The sequence below is a fragment of the Macadamia integrifolia genome, chromosome 5 (assembly GCF_013358625.1).
Source record: "Macadamia integrifolia cultivar HAES 741 chromosome 5, SCU_Mint_v3, whole genome shotgun sequence".
NCBI lineage: Eukaryota > Viridiplantae > Streptophyta > Magnoliopsida > Proteales > Proteaceae > Macadamia > Macadamia integrifolia.
This window is the reverse complement of record NC_056561.1, coordinates 12058609-12078817: the sequence shown is the minus strand read 5'-3', so window position 1 is coordinate 12078817 and position 20209 is coordinate 12058609. Positions and strand designations below refer to the sequence as shown.

The 20209-nt window shown below is 36.7% G+C and overlaps 1 protein-coding gene across 5 annotated transcripts in view; it reads left to right on the top strand.

Annotated features, from left to right (window-relative positions):
• LOC122079574 (flavonoid 3',5'-methyltransferase-like) overlaps positions 1–20209 on the top strand; it is a 70572-nt gene that overhangs the window by 3566 nt on the left and 46797 nt on the right. The window contains exons 1-5 of one of the 5 annotated variants that reach the window (XM_042646159.1): positions 4280–4393; positions 4497–4582; positions 6804–6948; positions 8236–8367; positions 8490–9097. The exons of 1 other annotated variant lie outside the window; for it this stretch is intronic. In XM_042646159.1, the coding sequence (XP_042502093.1) occupies positions 4307–4393; positions 4497–4582; positions 6804–6948; positions 8236–8367; positions 8490–8786 (747 nt within the window). In that variant the 5' untranslated portion in view covers positions 4280–4306 and the 3' untranslated portion in view covers positions 8787–9097. Of the gene's footprint in view, positions 1–4279; positions 4394–4496; positions 4583–6803; positions 6949–8233; positions 8368–8489; positions 9098–20209 lie in introns of those variants that run through there. 3 more of the 5 variants (XM_042646158.1, XM_042646160.1, XM_042646157.1) reach the window with 3 other exon arrangements.

The window sequence follows — 20209 nt, the reverse complement described above, 5'->3', positions numbered from 1 at the left end:
AGTTAAGTGGGACTCTATGTGTAAGCCCAAGGATGAGGGAGGGTTGGGCCTTAGGAGACTTCGAGATTCCAATAAAGCAATGCTGTGCAAATTGATTTGGAGAATCAAAACGGAGAAGACAGCAGCGTTAACCTTTCTCAGAGCTCGATTCCTAAAGAAGGATGGAAGATCCTTCAAAAATTGCAACACCTCCACTATTTTTGCTGGTCTCAGGAAAATGTGGTCCTTTGTGGATGACAAGGAGCGCTGGATCATAGGGAACGGTCAGCTTGCAAATTTCTGGAAAGATAAATGGTGGGGTCCAAAATCCATTATGGAACTTCTGTCGCTGGATAGTGACCATACTCTCTCTACGTCAGCAAAGGTGGGGGAGTTTATCATAAATGGAGAATGGCGTCTACCTGAGGTAGTTTCTCCTATGCTTAATGAAATTTTTGGACAGATTAAAAAGATTGACATTCCGAGTTTGCAGATGGAGGATTTCAGGGTGTGGTCGCTAGTTCCTTCAGGGTATTTCTCCTCACGGTCGGCTTGGGAGACTGTTAGAGTGAAATCCTTGAAGGTGAACTGGTCTTCTTTGATTTGGCAGAAGAATCTTCCTCCAAGACACTCCATTTTTGGATGGAGAGTGGTGCATGGTAGAATCCCAACGGACGACCTGGTTTGCCAAAAAGGTGTTTATCTCCCATCCAAATGCAACCTGTGTGGAAAGGCTGAAGAAAGTATGGTTCATATTTTTATACACTGTTCATTTTCCATATCAATATGGAAGAATTTTTTAGATTTTTTTGGAGTGGCGTGGGTAAATCATCCAAGCATTCAATCATTGTTCCAGTGGTGGAAGAGGAAATCTCAAGTGATTCAGCTAAAGAAGCCATGGAAGTTGGGCTTGATCATCACTATCAACCATATTTGGTGGGAAAGAAATAAAAGAAGGCAGGAAAATAAAGAAAGGGCAGGGCGGTATGTCTTTCAAAGTATAAGGCAAGAGGTTCAGCTTTGCTGTGATGGATCAAGTGAAGAAGTTCGTTCGATTTCAGACTTGATGACCTGCAAGAAGATAGGTTTAAGTATTAGAAATCCAACTTCCCCTTCACCTCTTGAGGTTCACTGGTGTAAGCCTTCCAGGGCGTGGATGAAGATCAATGTGGATGGAAGTTCGCTTGGTAACCCAGGTAATGCAGGTGCGGGTGGTGTCTTACGGGATGATAAAGGCAAGGTAATCGACTCTTTTAGCATTTTCCTGGGAGTCAAACAAATATATGAAGCTGAATTTGAGGCAGTCTTGGAGGGTATTCTGCTAGCTAGACAATATCATGCTAGGGGTGTTTGGATTGAGTCAGACTCAGCGTCCGTGGTCTCAGCAGTTCAGCGAAGGGAGATTCCATGGTTTGCCCTGCAGAAATGGAGATCTGTTATTTCCTTTTTGGAGTTGGTGCAATGGAAGATCACTCACTGTTTTCGTGAAGCTAATGTAGTCGCTGATTTTCTGGCTAGGAAAGCATCTAAATCTTGTACTTCAGAATTCTCAGTGGAGTTCCCGAGACATGTTGTTGATGAGTTAGCTTCTGATGCGTTGGACAGGCACCGTTTTCGATTTGGCTAAGCCCTTTGCTTGTTCCCTCTGCTGATGGCCATGCCGAAGGTGGAGGTTGCAAGTGGGTTTAGTGGGATCGGCCTGCCCTTTTGTATTTCTCTTTGTTTTGCTTCGTTCTCTTTTAATAAAATGACCTTTTAGCAAAAAAAAAAAAACCTATTGAGGGTCCATAAGCCATTAGGGGTTGGCATCACAACTCAAGGAAAATCGGCCAAGGTGGGAGTATGAGGGGAGTAATGACAGAATGTTATACATCCGATGAGAAGAGAGTGAAACAAGTGAGCTCTCCCTGGACTTAAAACTGACACTCTACTACACTAACAACCACCACCATGCCAGGAGGCACATCCCTGCATGGCTCTAAATTGAGATCCTCTCGGTGGCCCCATCACAATGCTTCCCTACATGGCTCTAAATTAAGCCCGCTATTGATGGTCCCATCACAAGGCCATTTCTTCCTTACCCTTTTTCCAATCCATTTAAGTTTCTCCTAAATTTGCCATCCACAGAGTGCAGGTCCATCCCCTTCAATAATGGCACTTCATTGAATATCTAGTGCTACTTTTCTTTCACTTTAATGTTAACACTTTAGTCCATATTTCACCTTTATATCCCATCCAGTATATGTTAAAATTGACTTGTCACTGGTCTCCCACTGCCTTATATAATAAGCTCATAATAGGTTTTGATTTAAAGATTAAAAACATTTATTATGGTTTGAATTTATCTAAATTGTTATACCCCACAATGTACATGCATAGTTTCCTTCACCGTTCCTTTTTTTTTTGGGTCATGATGCTGATAGAATAAATCCAAAACATGGAAAACATATACATGAAGCATACTAATCAATATAAGAAAAAGTGTTTCAGTCATATCAGGTTCCATGGTCAGAGAAGATTGTTTTATGGGGATGTTCTCTTGTTTGTGACTGGCATTAGTCTTGTCTATACACCACGTATATTTATTATATTATATTATTTAAGGTGTGTCAAATAAGTATTCCGACTAATTAAGAGTGAATTCCTAAATGTCAAGGGTCAAGCCAAAGAAATGTAGAAGTTACATTTTCTATAATACGATGCACCGGTGGCAAATTCAATCTCGATACTTAACAACTTTCCTTCATACACCCCTATCTCTTAGGGCTTCTTTTTTGGCCTTTTTTCCTCTTAGATTGGATTTCTTTCTTTGGAGAGAGTATTTACCTTAGATAAGCCAGAAGGTTTTGTCTATTGTATTTGTTTTCTTTTCTATTTGATATATTTTTTATTCACCTAAAAAAAAAAAAAAAAATACACACATAAACACAAAAAAATTAAATAAAAAAAAGTTCCTTCATATATGCTTGAATAGAAGGGATAGAATTCCTCTCCATAGAGCCCAGGGACCAAAGAGTGAACCTCGGGATGTGTGCTCATGTCTTCCCAGTTGTGGGATCACTTTCTGGTCCCTGGGCTCTATGGAGAAAAGCCGGATACGAAGGAAAGGTGTTAGTTGTAGCAGTTACAATATTCTGTAATACTTTCTTTCTATATTTTGTATGTGGTTACCATGTATTGTATAGGTCTTTCCTTGTTTACTCTTTCCATGTGTAGCCTTGTATATATTAATCCCCTTTAAAATTAGGGATGCAAATGGATTGAATACGGATCGAATTTGGATCGCATGTGTTCAGATCCGGATATTTTCTAACCTAATACGGATACCAGTAAACGAATATGGATGCGGATCAAATTTGGATTTTCAACCATCCGTTTACTCTCTGACTTGTGTATCTGGACGTTCCTTCTCCATTGAATATAATTTTCAATCATTAATTGATTATTTAATCTGATCGGATAATTATTTTTTGGATAATTTAGATTTTAGTTCAAATACTCTTTGACCGGATATGGATACACATAAATGAATACAAATACAAATTCAAATTCGGATTTTGACTATTCATTTATATCCATGTTTATAATGAAATACACAAGGTGTTTTCCCTGTCTAAAGAAAAAACGGGAGTTGAGTGTCCATGTTTTCCTTTGTTTGGCGCGGGGTATAATTCTTATTTATAATAAATTGAAAGAAGAGAGTACACATCCATAACCACAATAATAACATATGGTGGGTCGGAGACTGTAAGAACAAGTCACATGTCATTCCTCATGAGAGGAAATAATACACAATATTGTGATTGCATTTATGCATTTTCATGTGGGGACTTGGCAGTGGTGCCAACCTAAGGAATCGGATCTGAGCTGCCGCCTCTATTGCGCAGTAAAGGAGTCCCTTCCAAACCGAAGACGATAAGAATCTTTTTTTTTTTTTTTTGCTGAGGCCGAAATGATCAGTCCTTTCTCATGAAATGAAAAAGGACGTCTACATAAATATATATATATATATATATATATATAAAAAGGACATCTATATGGATGTCTTCTCGTATGTTTCTGCTGGTCTTTGCACACACACATAAGAAGGGCACTCTTTTCGAAGGAAACATTTTTCCATTAAATTATCCGCTTGTGTGACCAATCGTTAATGTGCAGACCAATGGGAAGAAGTGTGAAGGCATATTTAGCACATGGGGTGTTGGGAGAATCGGTCTTTTCTTGCCCGTCTATGTAAATTAGACATAGACAAATGCAAGTGGATAGTTTTCTTTTTCCCTATATATATTTAGTACTTCTTTCCCTCCTCATTATCACCTCCGTTAAGATGCTCCACACCAAAGCTTCAGGCCTAGCTTCAGCCATGGCAGACTATGAAGGAAGAAGCATCCTCAAAAGTGAAACCCTCCTCAAGGTTTTGTAACTTTCCCACTCCATTATCAGATCAGGAACCTGAAAGCTAACAAGATCTCTTCATTATTTCTGTTTGTTTTGATGTTGTTGCTGTTGTAATGCAGTATATCTTAGAAACGAGTGCTTATCCAAGGGAAGCTGCTGAACTGAAGGAACTAAGAGAGGAAACTGTTAAGAAGTATGGCCACATGTAAGTTTCACTCTCTCATACGTTGTATTCTTATATATGAAACTGAATATCACCAACGTTGACACCTCTGAGTTTCCTATCAACAGTACCACCACCTGCACTTGCAACAATATTTATATGAGTGCCCAACCTGCAGATCAAATATCATGATGTCCTGCACTCCTGCTCCCCCGCAAGGGATTTAGGTTTTTAGGGTTTCTATTTTGTTGAGAAGAGGATGATCAGACTTGGCAAGTTGGTTTTTTTTTTGGGTTGGGGGGGGGGGGGGGTTTGGTTGTGTGAAGTTTTCGTAACAGATCTCTCAAGTGGGACCAATGCACATCCAACGGCCAGGGGTACATGCCAAGTGTTGACAGCCGCTCAATTGGCACTAGGGCATTGGAGAGGATCTGGGTCCAAAGTTTTTTGTCCGGGAGCATTGCTACTGCTCCTGCTCCTGCTCATGCACCTGCACAGGGGTTAATGTGAACTTCATGGACGCATTTACAGGGGTAGAATTTTTGTCTTTCGTTGAGGGTGGTCTAATCATTTCACAAAGGCTTGTGTTTAGACATACGAGCCATGCTCCTAGGCATGGTCTTTTTTCCCAATGTATTGAGGAATCCCAAGCATGGTTTGAGGAATCGGATTGGATCAGTTAAAATCGGCCAGATCGAATTGGTATTGGCTTTACCGATCTCAATTCTTGGCCAATACTGAATCAGTGGATCAGTGTAAACAAGGGTAAAATGGCCAAAAAGTGGTTTAAACATAAAATCAATGGTATTTCTTTTTGATCCAGGGCCATTTGAATCAGAATCAGCATTGACCGATCCTGATTTCAATCCCAATCCTGGTACCAAGTTTTCAAACCATAATCCTAAGTCTCTCTCTGTTAATAACCATGCCGAAGGTGGAGGTTTCTATTAGAATAGCTTGATTGAATTTTGTAAGGGACTCCTAGATTGTATTTTTGTACCTTTCTCTTTGATTTCTTACTATTTAATATATAATTTGATGATTTTTAACAAAAATAATATATATGCATTTAATATTTTTATGATTTTAAAATCACATTTTTATCAATATCTATGGCATTGTTGGAAAATCAGATTTTGACTCAACTAGTGAGAAGTGACATATTTAGTTTTTAGTTTTTAATAATATATATCTGAATTATGGACATAATGAGAAGTGAGATATTTTTATTTAAGATACTATGATTAATTGACTCTCACATATAAAGTATTTTAAAATTTAAAAACAAAGTGACAAACTGACAAGTGGTGAACATTTTAAAAATAAAAAACTAAGGTGCCTTAACCAAGTCTCACCAGGTTTACTCGCCAGGTTTTTAAAGGGCGAGTCGAGTAGGATAACCTGATTTTCTAACAATGATCTAAGGTTTAATATGTAAAGATATGTTTTTTCATTCATACTTATTGTACAGGTTTTCAAGTAATGATATGTAGTTTCGATGTTAGGTAGACATCCAATCGTAAATAATTGTATCATTCAGTGCATTTTCATATTTATGTCATTATTTTGTTTTGACTCGGTTTATATTTGATTTGAACCCTATTTTAGGTGTTTGGGATAATTTTTATATCTTCAGCAATAAAATAAATTCTTTGTTTGATCCATAATCTGTCAAATTTTGTTTCAACACATTAAAGAGGAATAGAATTTATCATTTATATTGACTAAAAAAAATAAAATATATACAATTTGTTCATTTCAAAAATGGGAAATTCGATTCAGTTCGACGATTCCAATAATGAAACCAAAACCGAACAAAATCTATAAAAGATTCTAGATTTTGAAGCCAAAACTGAATTATATTTTTTTATTCAATTTGATTTAAACTACTGATTTTGATTTCAATTCTGTTTCAATTCTAAATTAAAATACTTAATTGTAAAGTTGTTTACCAGATTAGTAATGTTTAGTTGAGAAAAAGAAGTCCACAATGTCACCCATGGACCTCATAAGCCGATTCTACTCTGAAGTGGGTGAGAGCCCCAACGAAGAAAAGAGGGTGGTTCCAAGGGGATTAGAACCCAGCTAAGACACTTCTTGAGGCATGTTATCCACTACGAATCACCAATGGACCGACCCTGTTTGGAGTTAAAAGAAAACTGGATCCTATAATATATCTATTATTATTTTTAAATTAAATAATAATAATAATAATAAAATACTTGTTATTTTTTTATCCTTGGGATAGTTAAATGTTTTGCAGGAGCATCATGGGTGTACCTGCTGATGAAGGGCAGTTCATAGCAATGGTTCTAAAGCTCATTAATGCGGTGAAGACAATAGAGATTGGTGTCTTCACTGGCTACTCCCTTCTCACCACTGCTCTTGCATTGCCCCATGATGCCAAGGTACATTACAATCACAGTCTCCAACACCCTCCCCTTCCCCATATCTTGCTGCTGGAATTTTTCATTTTGGTTCTACATGTCTTTGAGGTTTCTTCTTGCCTTCCACTCAACATGTGATAAGTTTGTTTGCAGAGTTACTCGGCAATAAAAAACTAATCCTTAAGGTGTCAAATAATTTGTAATCTTACTTTTTTGTCATTCAATATGAACAAAATTTTTTTCCTATGTGAAGGGTAATAGTGTGATTTTACATGTTTACTCGAAAAAATATGCATGATAATAACATATTGATACGTCACTTTCAATTTTTTTTGAAAACTCTTTTATGCCCCTATCTTAAAGGACTTTGGGAATAAGATAAATAACAATTAAAATAAGATGTTTTTTTCTAATAGAGGTGTCATTCAAGCACTCCCTTTGTAATAAATCATTTATCTATCAATCCAAGAATGAAAATATATGACTCTCCCCACACTCTTAGATATGTTTAGTGTGATATAGGAGATTGCCAATGCTAGGTAATTGAAAGAACTTGGAAGCTTTCATCCAAAATCATTCAGTGCCAAACTGGTGAGTAGAGATATCCCAACCCAATCTCAGGATGGACTGGGGCTTGAGCTGAGTTAAAAGAGAATCAGGGTTGAGCTGGTGTTTTAAAAAAACCTGGCCTAGCTTGATATGATCTTAAAATTGGATGGTAAAATACATGGAAAGGTATATAGAAGCATTTAAGTTTAAAATTTGACATGTGACTAATCTAGACCATATTTTAGATATCCATACGATCGAAATTGTCTAGCCAATGTAGAAAAAGTTTTGCTTTTCTAATAATTCCAATTAGATTTCTTTTCATTTCTATACTTTTCGTTTCTTGATTTGCATGTACTTCTCAATTCTTCTATCCCAGCCCAGAGGTGCAAAATTGCAGACTCCCAACCTCTAACCTATTTTTGGGCCAAATTTTCCCAACCATTGGAAGCCTGATCAAGTTCGACCCAACTCATCCTTGGTGTTCTTAAAAACATAAACCATGCCATGTTGGGTTTGGTCCAACTTAATTATCCATGCCCTAATACTTGCCATGTGGTATATCAGGCAGAGCTATATTTTATGGGTAATAGGACCCAAAGTCCTCTTTTAGCAAAAGGCCTAGTCAAATCCAAGGGCCCATCAACCTGCCTTTTCCTTTTCTATGCAATAAGTTGGGTTACAGGGTGGGTTGAGAAATGGTTTGTTGATAATTAGTTAATGAATTTACTATTATGATTTAAGACTTTATTTTGGCAGATAATTGCAATAGACCCAAATGGGGAAGCATACAAGGTTGGTTTACCTTTCATCCAAAAGGCCAATGTGGAGCACAAAATCAACTTCATTGAATCACCTGCCATGCCAGTCCTAAATGAAATATTAAGCAAAGTGAGACCTCTCTCTCTCTCTCTCTCTCTCTCTCTCTCTCTCTCTCATTTGGGAGTCAAATATGGTAAATTAATGCTGTGAAATTCAAAAAGTACCTGAGAATTTTTGCTTACCTTGTGCAGGGAAACCATGATGAAGAAGGTTTTGATTTTGCATTTGTGGATGCTGACAAGGAAAATTACATGGAATATCATGAGATACTGATGAAACTAGTTAAGGTGGGAGGGATTATTACATATGATAACACTCTGATGTTTGGTGCAGTTGCAATGGGGGAAAATGATGAGATGTCTCCATTTATGAGGAAATACAGAGGCCCCTTGATGAAGTTGAACAGCTTCTTAGCTTCTGATCCCCGGATTGAACTCTCACACATTTCGATTGGTGATGGCCTTACCTTGTGTAAGCGTCTCTATTAACAGTTTAAACACCTTTCTCTCTCTCTCTCTCTCTCTCTCTCTCTCTCAAATAAGATTTGGTAAGCATATGAAGACCAATGTAGATTTGGAAATCTGAGATTTATAAATATTTATATATTATGGCTACTCACTTTATCCTTATGGTTGGTCTCTCTTCCTGATTTATTGAGGGGAAAAGTAGATAGCCATGTAGTATTACAAAGTATATATTTCTCGAGCATATTTATCCCATGTAGCATACCATTCATCTTCATCTTCATGTACGATGCAACTACTAAAATCATATATAAATTGTATTGATAAATGAAAAACATGGCTTAAATGTTTGGCAATATTCTGGTAAAAATACCAAACACATCAATGATTATGTAAGTTAGGGAATAGCTTTGCTATTGCCTTAGCCATTGCAATACATTAATTTGTAACTTTGTTTCCGATTGTGTTTCAGACATCACACTATGAAAAGTCTCGAGCAACCGCTTAAATGACTCTGTAGTTTCATCATAAAATAATGTTACACCAAAGATAATTTGTTTATTTATGATGATTAACCCCAAGAGATTGAGAAAAAGCTGAGCATATGCATCAATCAGTTCAATAACTTGGAAACAATACGATCTTTTTTCCTTTGTTTTATTGAATCAATAAGAAAAATAAGATCAGTGAATATTGATCGGGGATGAGCCCCGACTTCCATAGGTCCTTGGTTGGACCTTCGTAGCAAGGATTTATATCTTGTATCGATCTCTGACAATACCAATACAATATCGATCCTATCCGATCTGGATTGGTATGTATCGATCACTTTTGCTCTTGCTTTTTGAATTAAAAAAAAATACATTTTTATATTGTTTTATCCCTGAAATGAAATGACTAACCGATCCAAATTGATCAAGTATCAAATTATAATACAGTCGATACAATATCAATACTTAAAACCATGCTCCGTAGAAAGCAGCGAGGCCAAATTCTCAGACTAGCTCAGTGTACCTCCCCTTTCATCGATTGCCCCGCGGAAAGGTTGCTGCTTCAACTTCACCTCTTTCATATCCAAAGGAAGAGCCAAGTGCCAATTCAAATGGGGAGCAACTCAATTAATGATTGAAAATCCATCCCAACCTCTATTTGATATCCCATCATATCTGCCTCTTTGAGTCCCTGCAACGGGCCCCTTGCCTTTGCTTCATCTTTGCAGCCCCACCCAACAGTCCCTTTTTACACCCTTTGAGGCCTCCACTGTCAAATCAGCCAGCAGCTTTATACATCTCGAGGGACTTCACGCAGTGGCAAGTTAAAACATTTCTTCGTCAAAGAGAAAAGAATTCCTCATTCCATGAAAAATCAACAGAGCATAACAACAGAGAGTCTCTCAACTATTGCCCAACCTAAAAGACGCCTACACCAGCTAAAAACAGCACTGATAGGACCATGGTTTGAGGAATCGGATCAGCATTGGCATTGTCTGATCTAAATTCTTGGTCAATACCATATCTCTAGATCGGTATCGATAAAAGGTAATACAACAACAATATTCAAAACTTTATCCCCACTTAATGGGATCGGCTAAATGAAAATTCTAAGCAAGAACGAACGTAAGGATCCAAGCAAAATGATTGACAGGTTAATTGATTTTTTCAAACAATCAGGGGTATTTGCCTCCATGGTTTGCTCTACAACGATGGAGGAGTCTGTTATCTTTCCTGAATTCAATAAATTGGAAGGTGACGCATTGTTACCGGGAGGCAAATGTGATTGCTGATTTTTTGGCAAAGTCATCAGCGAGATTTGAAGTGTCGTATCCAGTGGAAGCTTGGCCTCGGTTGGTTTCAATGGAATTGGAATTGGATGCTAACCAGCGTCCAAGATATCGATTTATGAACTTATAGATTTTTATTCAGACTAAGATTTAAGGGGGCCTTTCCTGCTGATGGCAATGCCGAAGGTGGGGCTGGTCAAATTTTATCTTAGTCAAATTCTTGTATGATGGTGGTGATATATTTTTTTTTTTTTCCTTTTATATTGGGATGTACATTTTATATTCCTTCTTGATACAATGAATCTTTAGCGAAAAAAAAAGGGGTATTTTTTACCGATCTAGGCCGATATGGGCATCAGCTTAAAAAAAATTATTATTATTATCCTAATTAACAAAAAATAATTCTCATTCCACAATAGCAAATGTGGCATATTATTTGAACTGCTCTAGTATACCTATTCACTATACAAAACATATATATTTTTTGGTCTTAAGAGTATGAAGTAGGCCACATTTAATCAACTATGTATTTGGAACAACCAACCATAAGAAGGATGCAGTTGAACCAGTAACACGATCACTTGACGCGAGCTTTGGAATAAGAAAAACGTAGGCGAAATATGACAAATTTTTAAGTTCCGAAAGGGAAAGCAGGGAGGACCTCAAAGGCTCAAACTGAAAGCCTCTGCAGAAGCAAACAAGAAAATGTTTGAATAAAAGATCAGTGCAGAAAGACACAAACTGCAGGGTTGATGGGGGAAAATTTCTACCTGGTGCTCGAGCGCAGTCTGATTAGAATCCAGTGTCAAAGACTTCAAATCTGAAATTGCTAGTACTAGAAAAAACAAATCTGAAAGAGAAACTTGAACTTGCAAGGAGATGCTCCACAGTTTGTTCTTGTCACCTAGAACTATAACTTGAAAATTACAACTTCAATTGCATAAAACATAAAATTAAAAGGCTAAATCAAAGATAAAAGTGCTTGCATTCATTAAATAAAAGAGGATTACAATAGTGTTTAATAGAAAAAAAACCCAGAACTAAAGGGAAAGAGAGAGAGAGAGAGAGACAACCCTTTAGGGTTTGGTTGACTCCATTTTATAGGGAGTAGGGGAGAGAGGAGGACGTCCAAAGGTTTCCAAATCGGGGGGAATCTCAATTGGTAGATGAGATTTTTTAGATCCAAAGTGATGAGGTGGAGGAGAGAGAAGAGAGAGAGGGGGGGGGAGAGAATCGTAGCAGAGGAGATCTCCCACTGTGAGTAAGAGATTTTTTCACACTATAACTCACCAACTACACTAGGTAGTTGTTGTTACCAAAAAAAAAATCTTCAATCACTCAAGGGGGTTCATCAATCCTTGTTGGCATCTTGGAATATTTTTTATACCCCTGGGATAGCTGTAGTTGGGCTGGTTCTGCATCTCGGTTCAATTCTTATCTATTATTCTTTTTCTGACCCAAAAAGAATAATCACTTGTACGGGTAACCAAACTGATGTGTACTTTTAATGCAACAGTCCATCTTGCTCAAAATTTTGTCCTCTTCGTAACCATGAAAAGAAATAGATCTCTTTACGTGTAAAATTGGAGATACAGCGCCTGATAATCCTTGAGGTCTTTAAAATTCAAAATCTAAAAAAGAGAATAAAACCCAAGGTAGCTCCATTCTAAGTATGTAAAATGCATGTTTTTATACCCTAGATTTTCACACAAAAATGTACTTATCAGAATTCCCTCACACTTAAACTTTGCTAGTCCCCGAGCAAAACAACAAGAAAAAGAATAGAAAGTAAATAACGAAAACCTAATTCACTTTCGTAGGAATCATGGTTGAACTTAGTATGTGCAACAAGCCTTTAAATCACTAGGTCACCCTTAGTGGACGAGTTGTGTCACATGGGTGTTTGCAGTGAATATACACCCAAAATTCAGAAAAGAAAAGCAAATCCAACCTTGGCTAAAGGTAAAGTCCATACTGATCCGGAGCGAAGATATTTGCTCTTACACTTGATCTAAGGACCCCCACACTTGAATATTTATTACCCCATATCAATTTCGGGCACAAACATATTTATTTAATTTGGAACTCACATTGTCTCTTTCAAAACATCCTTATCTTAAGGCAAGACCACTTGTAAAGTAATAGGGAGCCAATGACTAAGGCGTTTGAGTGTTTTTGACCAAACATGTTACCAAGGCATTGATGACATTTACACATACTTTCCTACTGTGTGGTTTTTTTTTTTTTTTTTTTTTTTAATAAACTCCATCCTACTCCACTACTGCTATTGGCCTAAATGACATAGTGGAGCAAATATCAGACACCCAAGTTACTATGTAGCTTCGCTTTTTTGCATTTGCCCACATAGACAGTGATGCTAGAGTTCTTTCAGAAGTTTCCTCCCTAAGAATTTCGGTCAAGACACCATGTTTCCTAAGGTGCAATGCCCTATCTAGTTCTAAGGAAATCAACTCTTACTTTTCATTTATATCACTTATCACACTTCATTTAAAATTGTGTATTTGTCAACTCATGTCAATCTAAAAGAGAAGGTCTCAACTCCAAATCAAAAGTACAAGGAACCCACAACCTTACATATGGTCTAACACCGTAAAACAGTGGTCATATGGAGGAGGTCCCATTGGCATTTTCAAATTCAAATTTAAATTCAAGAAGAGATTTGAGGGAGAATAATTCCACCCATAATTTCACTTCAGTAAAAAATGGAAGGAAGGTCAATGTTTTACCTACCATAGTGGAGGCAATTGTGCATGAGAATTTATTTGTTGTTTTGGATGAGAAGATAGATTTAATTGCAGCTCCTAAATCCAAGGAGTTATTGGTGTTAGATGATGTGGCTGATGATATAAGGGGCAATGACTTGCTCAAAGAGGGCCTAGTAGGAAGGATCGTCGATCCTAGCATGGAGGATCTTCTATCCAATTCTGTCATGAAGGATAATTCATTGAAGGAAGGTCGGCTAAAAGGTGACTATCTTCTTTCAAATTTGAATTCGAATTTGAATTGTGATATGGTGGAGGGTTGCCTTTCTAATGATGAGATTGCTCCCAATTCAATAATTTCCAAATCTGTTGTGAAGGAGAAGATTTTGGAAGGAGATCGGCCTTGACTTGGCTTCTTCAAATTTGAATTCGATTTTGAATTGTGATAAGGAGGACGGTTAAAATTTGAGAGATGGGGAGAATATTCCATCAAATCTTCTTATGAGGCACTGAAGGACATATCTTCTAATTTTGCTACTACCAATTCTGTTATGAGGGAGACAATTTTGGAAGGAGTTCGGCCAGCTGGTGTTGACTTGGTTTCAAATTTAAATTTTGATGAGGTGGAGGGAGTGCTTTTGGGAGATGGGAAGAATATTCCATCTATTGAAGAGGAGTTGGAGGATGGTGAGGTGGAAGGCACCTCACCTATTTTGAAGGGAGCCGATTGGGTGAAATTATATTCTTCTCCTCTTTATGAGGAGGATAATAATAGAAATGATAGATGGGATATTCTTGGAGATGCTGATGTGGACAAAGGCTTGGGGCATGATTCCTTGATTGATGGAGTTGATTATGAAGACACGTTGGAGGCTAAGCTATCCAAGCAAGTTGCTCAATCGGCCTATTTCAAAAACCAAGCTACGGGGATAAGGAACCTTCTTATATATCTCCAATTGTCATTGCTCCTCATCTTTCATCAAAACGATGTGGAGAAACCATTCCCATGAAATATTCGGCTTATTTCAAGGAAGCTGAGGACATTGCAGATTTTGTTAGTGAGGAGGTGACCAATCAAGATGAGTTGAACCATAGTGTGAAGGTTACCCATCAAGTTGATAATATAGATGATATAAATTTGGACTTTTTAGAAGAAGCGTCAGAGTCGAATGATGATGGTGGTTTTGGAGTCTTTAGAAACCTGACCCATCTAGTGGTGAGAAGCTTTCTATGGAAGAATCATGCCATAAAAATTGTCCCATACTTTCTTCGCTTCCGAGTTTGGGCTACTTAACTCCTTCATAGCATCTTTTCCCAATTGTTAAATTTTCTTTCTATAGTACATAAATTGTGCTATAGGGTTTGTCCTATTTGATTTAGGGACCTCTCCTCCTTTCTTTTGGTTTTCCCAAAGAAGGTTGTAGGGGTTGCCATTTCCTATGTTTTTTATTTCTTTTCTTTTTCTTTAGTACATGCAAATTAGCAATCGGAAAAAAAAAAATGGTCTCCAAAGCAAACCATGATAAGACCTCCAACAATTGTGATAAGGATGGATCTATCCTTCTACGGACAGAAGAACAAATCTTCCATTAAATCCTCAATTATCTCCTAATCAAGACAATTATCATTCCTTGTATAGAGAGACAATCCTTCATTCATCTCCCAGTATATTTAGGAATATTCTATAAATATATTCTTACCGAAAAAAGAAAAAAAAAAAGATTCTATAAATATGAAGTGTATCTCAACAGCCAAGACCAAGGATTTGTTTATTGGTATCGATATTCGTATTAGTCTTGGTCAATACTAATAAGATACCAAGATCGGCCTATATTGGATGGATCAGCCAATTTTCCCATTATTTTTTATTAAAAAATAGGTATGCTTTACTATTTTACCTCTATTCCAATTTCCGATCAAGTATCAAGATCGTTCTTAATTGATACCAATACAATGCGACCGATCCAATACCAATATCTAAAACCATGCCCAAGAGATAGCGAAAAACATTACATTCGTGGAAGTAGGTCTTGAATAACCAAACCACATTAAACTCTTGTGCTTATTATTCTCTCACTCTATCTACTTCCTACAATCAGTGAGATAGGGAGAAAAAAAAATTCATACATCTGAAGATATAAGATTCCAAAATAATGCCTTCAAACAGCTCAGCAAAGGCCTTTCCTTAAAGGCTACAGCTTAACTGGCCGTTTCCTAAAACATTGTTATTGTAAATGAAGGGTTACTGATAACTCTATAAATTAACCCCATAACCTATTTGAAGATGAAGACAACGAAGAAATAATAGAAGGTAGCAGGATAGCAAGAGAATTGTTTAGTAAGAGATGGCCAAGCTCCTTACTCTGACCTTTCTTATTTTCCTCTTAGCTCTGGTTTTCGTCTCAGGCTCAGGTATATATATTCTACTACTCGTATGTCTAGTTTAGTCATCTTTTTCTTTTTTAGCTAATGATGGGTATCCAGGCCTTGGGCTTGACTATTCATGTACACTGAAAGTAGTGAAGAGTACTAAACACCCCTGTGTAAGTGACCCCAAGGAGATAAGAGGAGTCGGATTCAGAACCACACGCTTCCTGAAGCAAAGGTCCTTTGCTAACTCGATTACCCCCTTGGGGTGAGTATAAATTAATTGGTGCAAACTAGGCACTGATACACTTGATAGAGTCCTCCTTTACTAACTAGAATTACTTTATTTACTATCTTTTTATTGTGAAAATGGAACAGCACAGTGTATTCCGTGTTAGGACAATTTGGGTCGCTGTGACAAAGACTGTCCGGCAAGATGTAAGGAAGCTTGTCGACCTAATGCCCCGAGTATATGTGTAACACCACCTGAGGAACAACCCTTCTGTGCATGTGGGTACAATTGTCCATCCTCTGGTACATCTAAGTCTTACAACAAGCTGATCATAAATAATAGGACTTACCTTGTTGATGCTCTCACCACTGTGGAGTTTGAGGAGGATCATAATTAATATACTCAATGTTACCCTCATTTCACCAGAGGTTGAATAAGATATTAATAAAGAGATTTTTTTTATTGGCACCTTTTATGAGTCTTTTTTTTTTTTTCTCATCATCTTGACATGATACACTTTTCTTTTATCAAGGTTAAAACTTGTCATTAAATTTTAAGTACATACATAAAAAAGGTGTGAGACAATGACAACTCTAATTAGAATATTCGGAGTTGGGTATAGGTTTGGACTCCATTGATTTTAATTTGAATCATCTTAGAATTGACTCAACTTTGTCCGACTCGATCTAACTTGGTCGGATAGTATGTGTAGAATTGGGTTTAATAGAATTCAGCCTTTGTCCATTTTGATTCGAATTGATCGATTTAACTTATTCCAATTTGAGTTGTCGGCCTGGATAGCACTTGTGCCCAGACATAGGAAGGGTGAAATAACAGCCGCATCCCCATGAAATAAAACTCCCTATTAGATGCCTCCACACACGATCTCCACACACGATCTCAATGACTCGTGTGTTGGTGCAAAGGTCATGCAGTCTGGCAATGATCCCCCTTCCATATTATTATTAGGGTATATAGTATACGATACCCCTTCCATATTATTGTTAAGCGATTGATAGATCTATTTAGTTGAAGCACACATTTTGTATGAGGAGAGAGAGTGTGAGGATAAACCCCACTACCTATATCCAATGTGGAGCCCAAAGTGAATCTATCTACCAAGTGTCTGAGAAGTGGGAAATATATTTGTTGGATCAACCATTGGATATGTGAGTAATGATCTAAATTCGCCGGTGTAAATTCTGTAACCATAGGCAAGGCATATACCCTCTAGTATATGTCCATATGTACCCTCGGTGGTCCATGTATTTTCTTTCTAGTTCTTACTTTTTCGATGCTTAATTGCTATGTGATAGTGAAAACTCTATTTGGGTTGAAACTCAACATGTGAGTAAGTTAGCGTTTCAACATCATTGGGGTCTATTTATCCATAAAATTCTTATTTCACCTAATTTTATTATGTGGCAAAAACATGTGCCTATCGTTAAAAAATCTGGATTCTTATAATAATGATGATGATGACATTGATAATTGATGAGTCCCAGGTGTAATTTACCCATTATCTTTTAATTTGGGATACGAAGGTGAACTTGTTTAAAACAGTCACATATCAGGGTTTTCCTTAGATGGATTCCATCTGTGTGGATCAATCCTATACAAGAATGGTTCTCATACAAGTACCTGATCCGCTTTCTGTTCACAAGGCATCTTCTTCATTGTTGAATGCATCCATTTTGTAGACACGAAAGATAAGAAGAAGCTCTTGTGCTACTTTTCGTTGTTGGAATCCATTAAATACTTCTTGGTTGCAGGAATCCTACCTCAACCTCGTCTCTTTAACTACAACATCGTCTCATGATACATCGATGCCCCTTCTCTCACTTCACCGGTAAACTCCTCCTCATAAGGGTGGTGGAGGGTCTGATGTGGGGCTTAGGTAACTTCCTCTACTCATGGACTGTGATATCTCTAGAGCTAGACTAGCTGGTTCGCTGAGGAAGGGGAGGGCTTCACGTGGTGGTGTTCGATTGTCTTATACTCTTATGCAAATTAAAAGAAAGGAGGGTAATTTACTATCACTCCCATTCACTTGGCCTATATTTACTAAAACTCTCTTGCTTTTTTACTTTTTGACTGATACTCCCTGCTTTTTTATTTTTACATCTCTTTCTCTCATCTCTTTTTAAATATCCATATTACCCTTCATTTTTTATTGTAACCCATTACATTTTTTTCAAATTGATTGGTTTAAAACATGGCTTGAACCAAACCACTTACAAGTTTTGTCTCATCCAAGCATCAATGATATTGACTAGCTAATATGTCCTTAGAGATATTATTTGTTTATTATTATTATTATTATTATTATTATTTATTTCGTCTCATCTAATCATTAGAGATGTTGTTTATTTATTATTAATATTATTTTTCATCTCATCCATCATCATAAATTTAGCAATCTATTTTTTATCGGTATTAGATTGGTATCGGTCTCAGTCAATCTTAGGATTAAAAAAATTAAAAAAGTGTAGTACTAATATAGATATAGATCGGGTACAAAATTATTCTTTTTTCAATTTACAATATCCTTGATGATTGGATGAGACAAAACTTGTTAGTGGTTTGGTTCAAAACATGGTTTGAATCAACCAATTTGAAAAAATTGTAATAAGTTACAAGAGAAAAGGAAGGGTAATCTAGGTATTTAAAAGAGCAGGGGAAAAAAAGATGTAAAAAATCGAAAAAACAGGGGAGTATCAGTAAAAATGTAAAAAGTAAGGGAAACTTTAGTAAATATAGGTCAAATATAGGGAGTGATAGTAAATTTCTAAAAAAAGAATATATGGGTGTGGGTCCCATTACATTGTATCAATCGTTTAAAATAAGAAAAAAAAATAAAGGAACGCTAAAGATGCTCGTGTGCACCTTTGCTGGTGTTGGTTCAACCTCTCAGTCGACTTGAAATATGTTGTTGGACATAAAATATATCGACGGTACTGGATGGGTTTTATCCCAAGTTGATATGGAGTATGAAGTTAGCGTATCACTGAAGTGTCATATCATCATATCGTCACCATGGTGTTAAATTGCCAAATCATCATATCATGCTATGTTGACCGTCGTGTCTTAATATCAAATCATCTACAGACATAGGAATCAGCTCACCTTTGGAACTCAAAATCCCAATTCTTACATTATTCTACACGAGAAAGCTAGATATTGAGTCTCTAATGGCATCCATACTTTTTTCTGATGAGTAGCAAGTGAACTTCCCTAACCTGAGATCCATCCAGATACTAGCCTTACTTGTTTCCTTCAGATAGTGTTAATTTGTATAGGGTATTGTGTCTTACTCTATGCTAACTATATGTTGATACAGTAAATAGTATATAAACAACAGCAAAGAGCCAACCTTATGGGATGAAAAAGATGGGAGGTGGAATAAATTTAGAGCGATGCAATAGAGCTTATATAGAAACCTTTTGCCTAATGATAATACCCATCTCGGGCTTTGGACAACTGTTGGGCTCAAATGTAAGTCACATTAATTATACTAATCACAAGTGCACAGTATTAGCTGTAGCTACGGGTTGAACTCAGGAAGGCCGAGTGTTTAATTAACACACTTTCAAATTAGGTAGAATGTAAATATCAAGAGAGTTGACAATACTAATTTAACTGAATATGCAAGATAATTCTAACAATTAAAATATCAAATTAAATTAGTACAATTGAATTTGATTAACCAATGGATAATAATGGAATAAAATTAATGGGGAAGATTTATTCAGGACTGGGATTCACTATGGGAATAAGTTGAATTAACAATAGGCATGGAGATAAATTATACATAGTATGATCTACGTCTATGGAAGATGTGACAATGGCTAACATACCTCATGAGTAGCATCATGCAATATGCAATATTAAGCTAAACATCATAAATCATTATTAGTGTTACTATGACTACGGCGGCTATCATGTATATGGTCCTATTGGATGACATACACAATGCATTGGTCAACTGTAGTAAGTCTAACTAGATTCATGTCCTTTAAAATAAAGCATACCCATTATTTATTCACACTAACCACCCATGGCTTCACCCAAATCCTAAAAGAATGGGTTTAGCTAGCCATGGGAGTGGTGATAATCATGCTACTTAAATTAAAAATAAAAGACAGCAATAGAAATTAAATTTAAAATAAAAGAATCTGAATTGAAGAACAACTGCAGAATTTTATTGAAGAAGAGAATAAGTTTCAAGCTTCTGCACATCCATATTCCAAAAATGCTTCTAAATCTTCAATTACAACTTCAATGTTCTAATGAAATTTTGCGGAGAAAATAAAAAATTACAACTTCTAAACATGAATTATTCAAA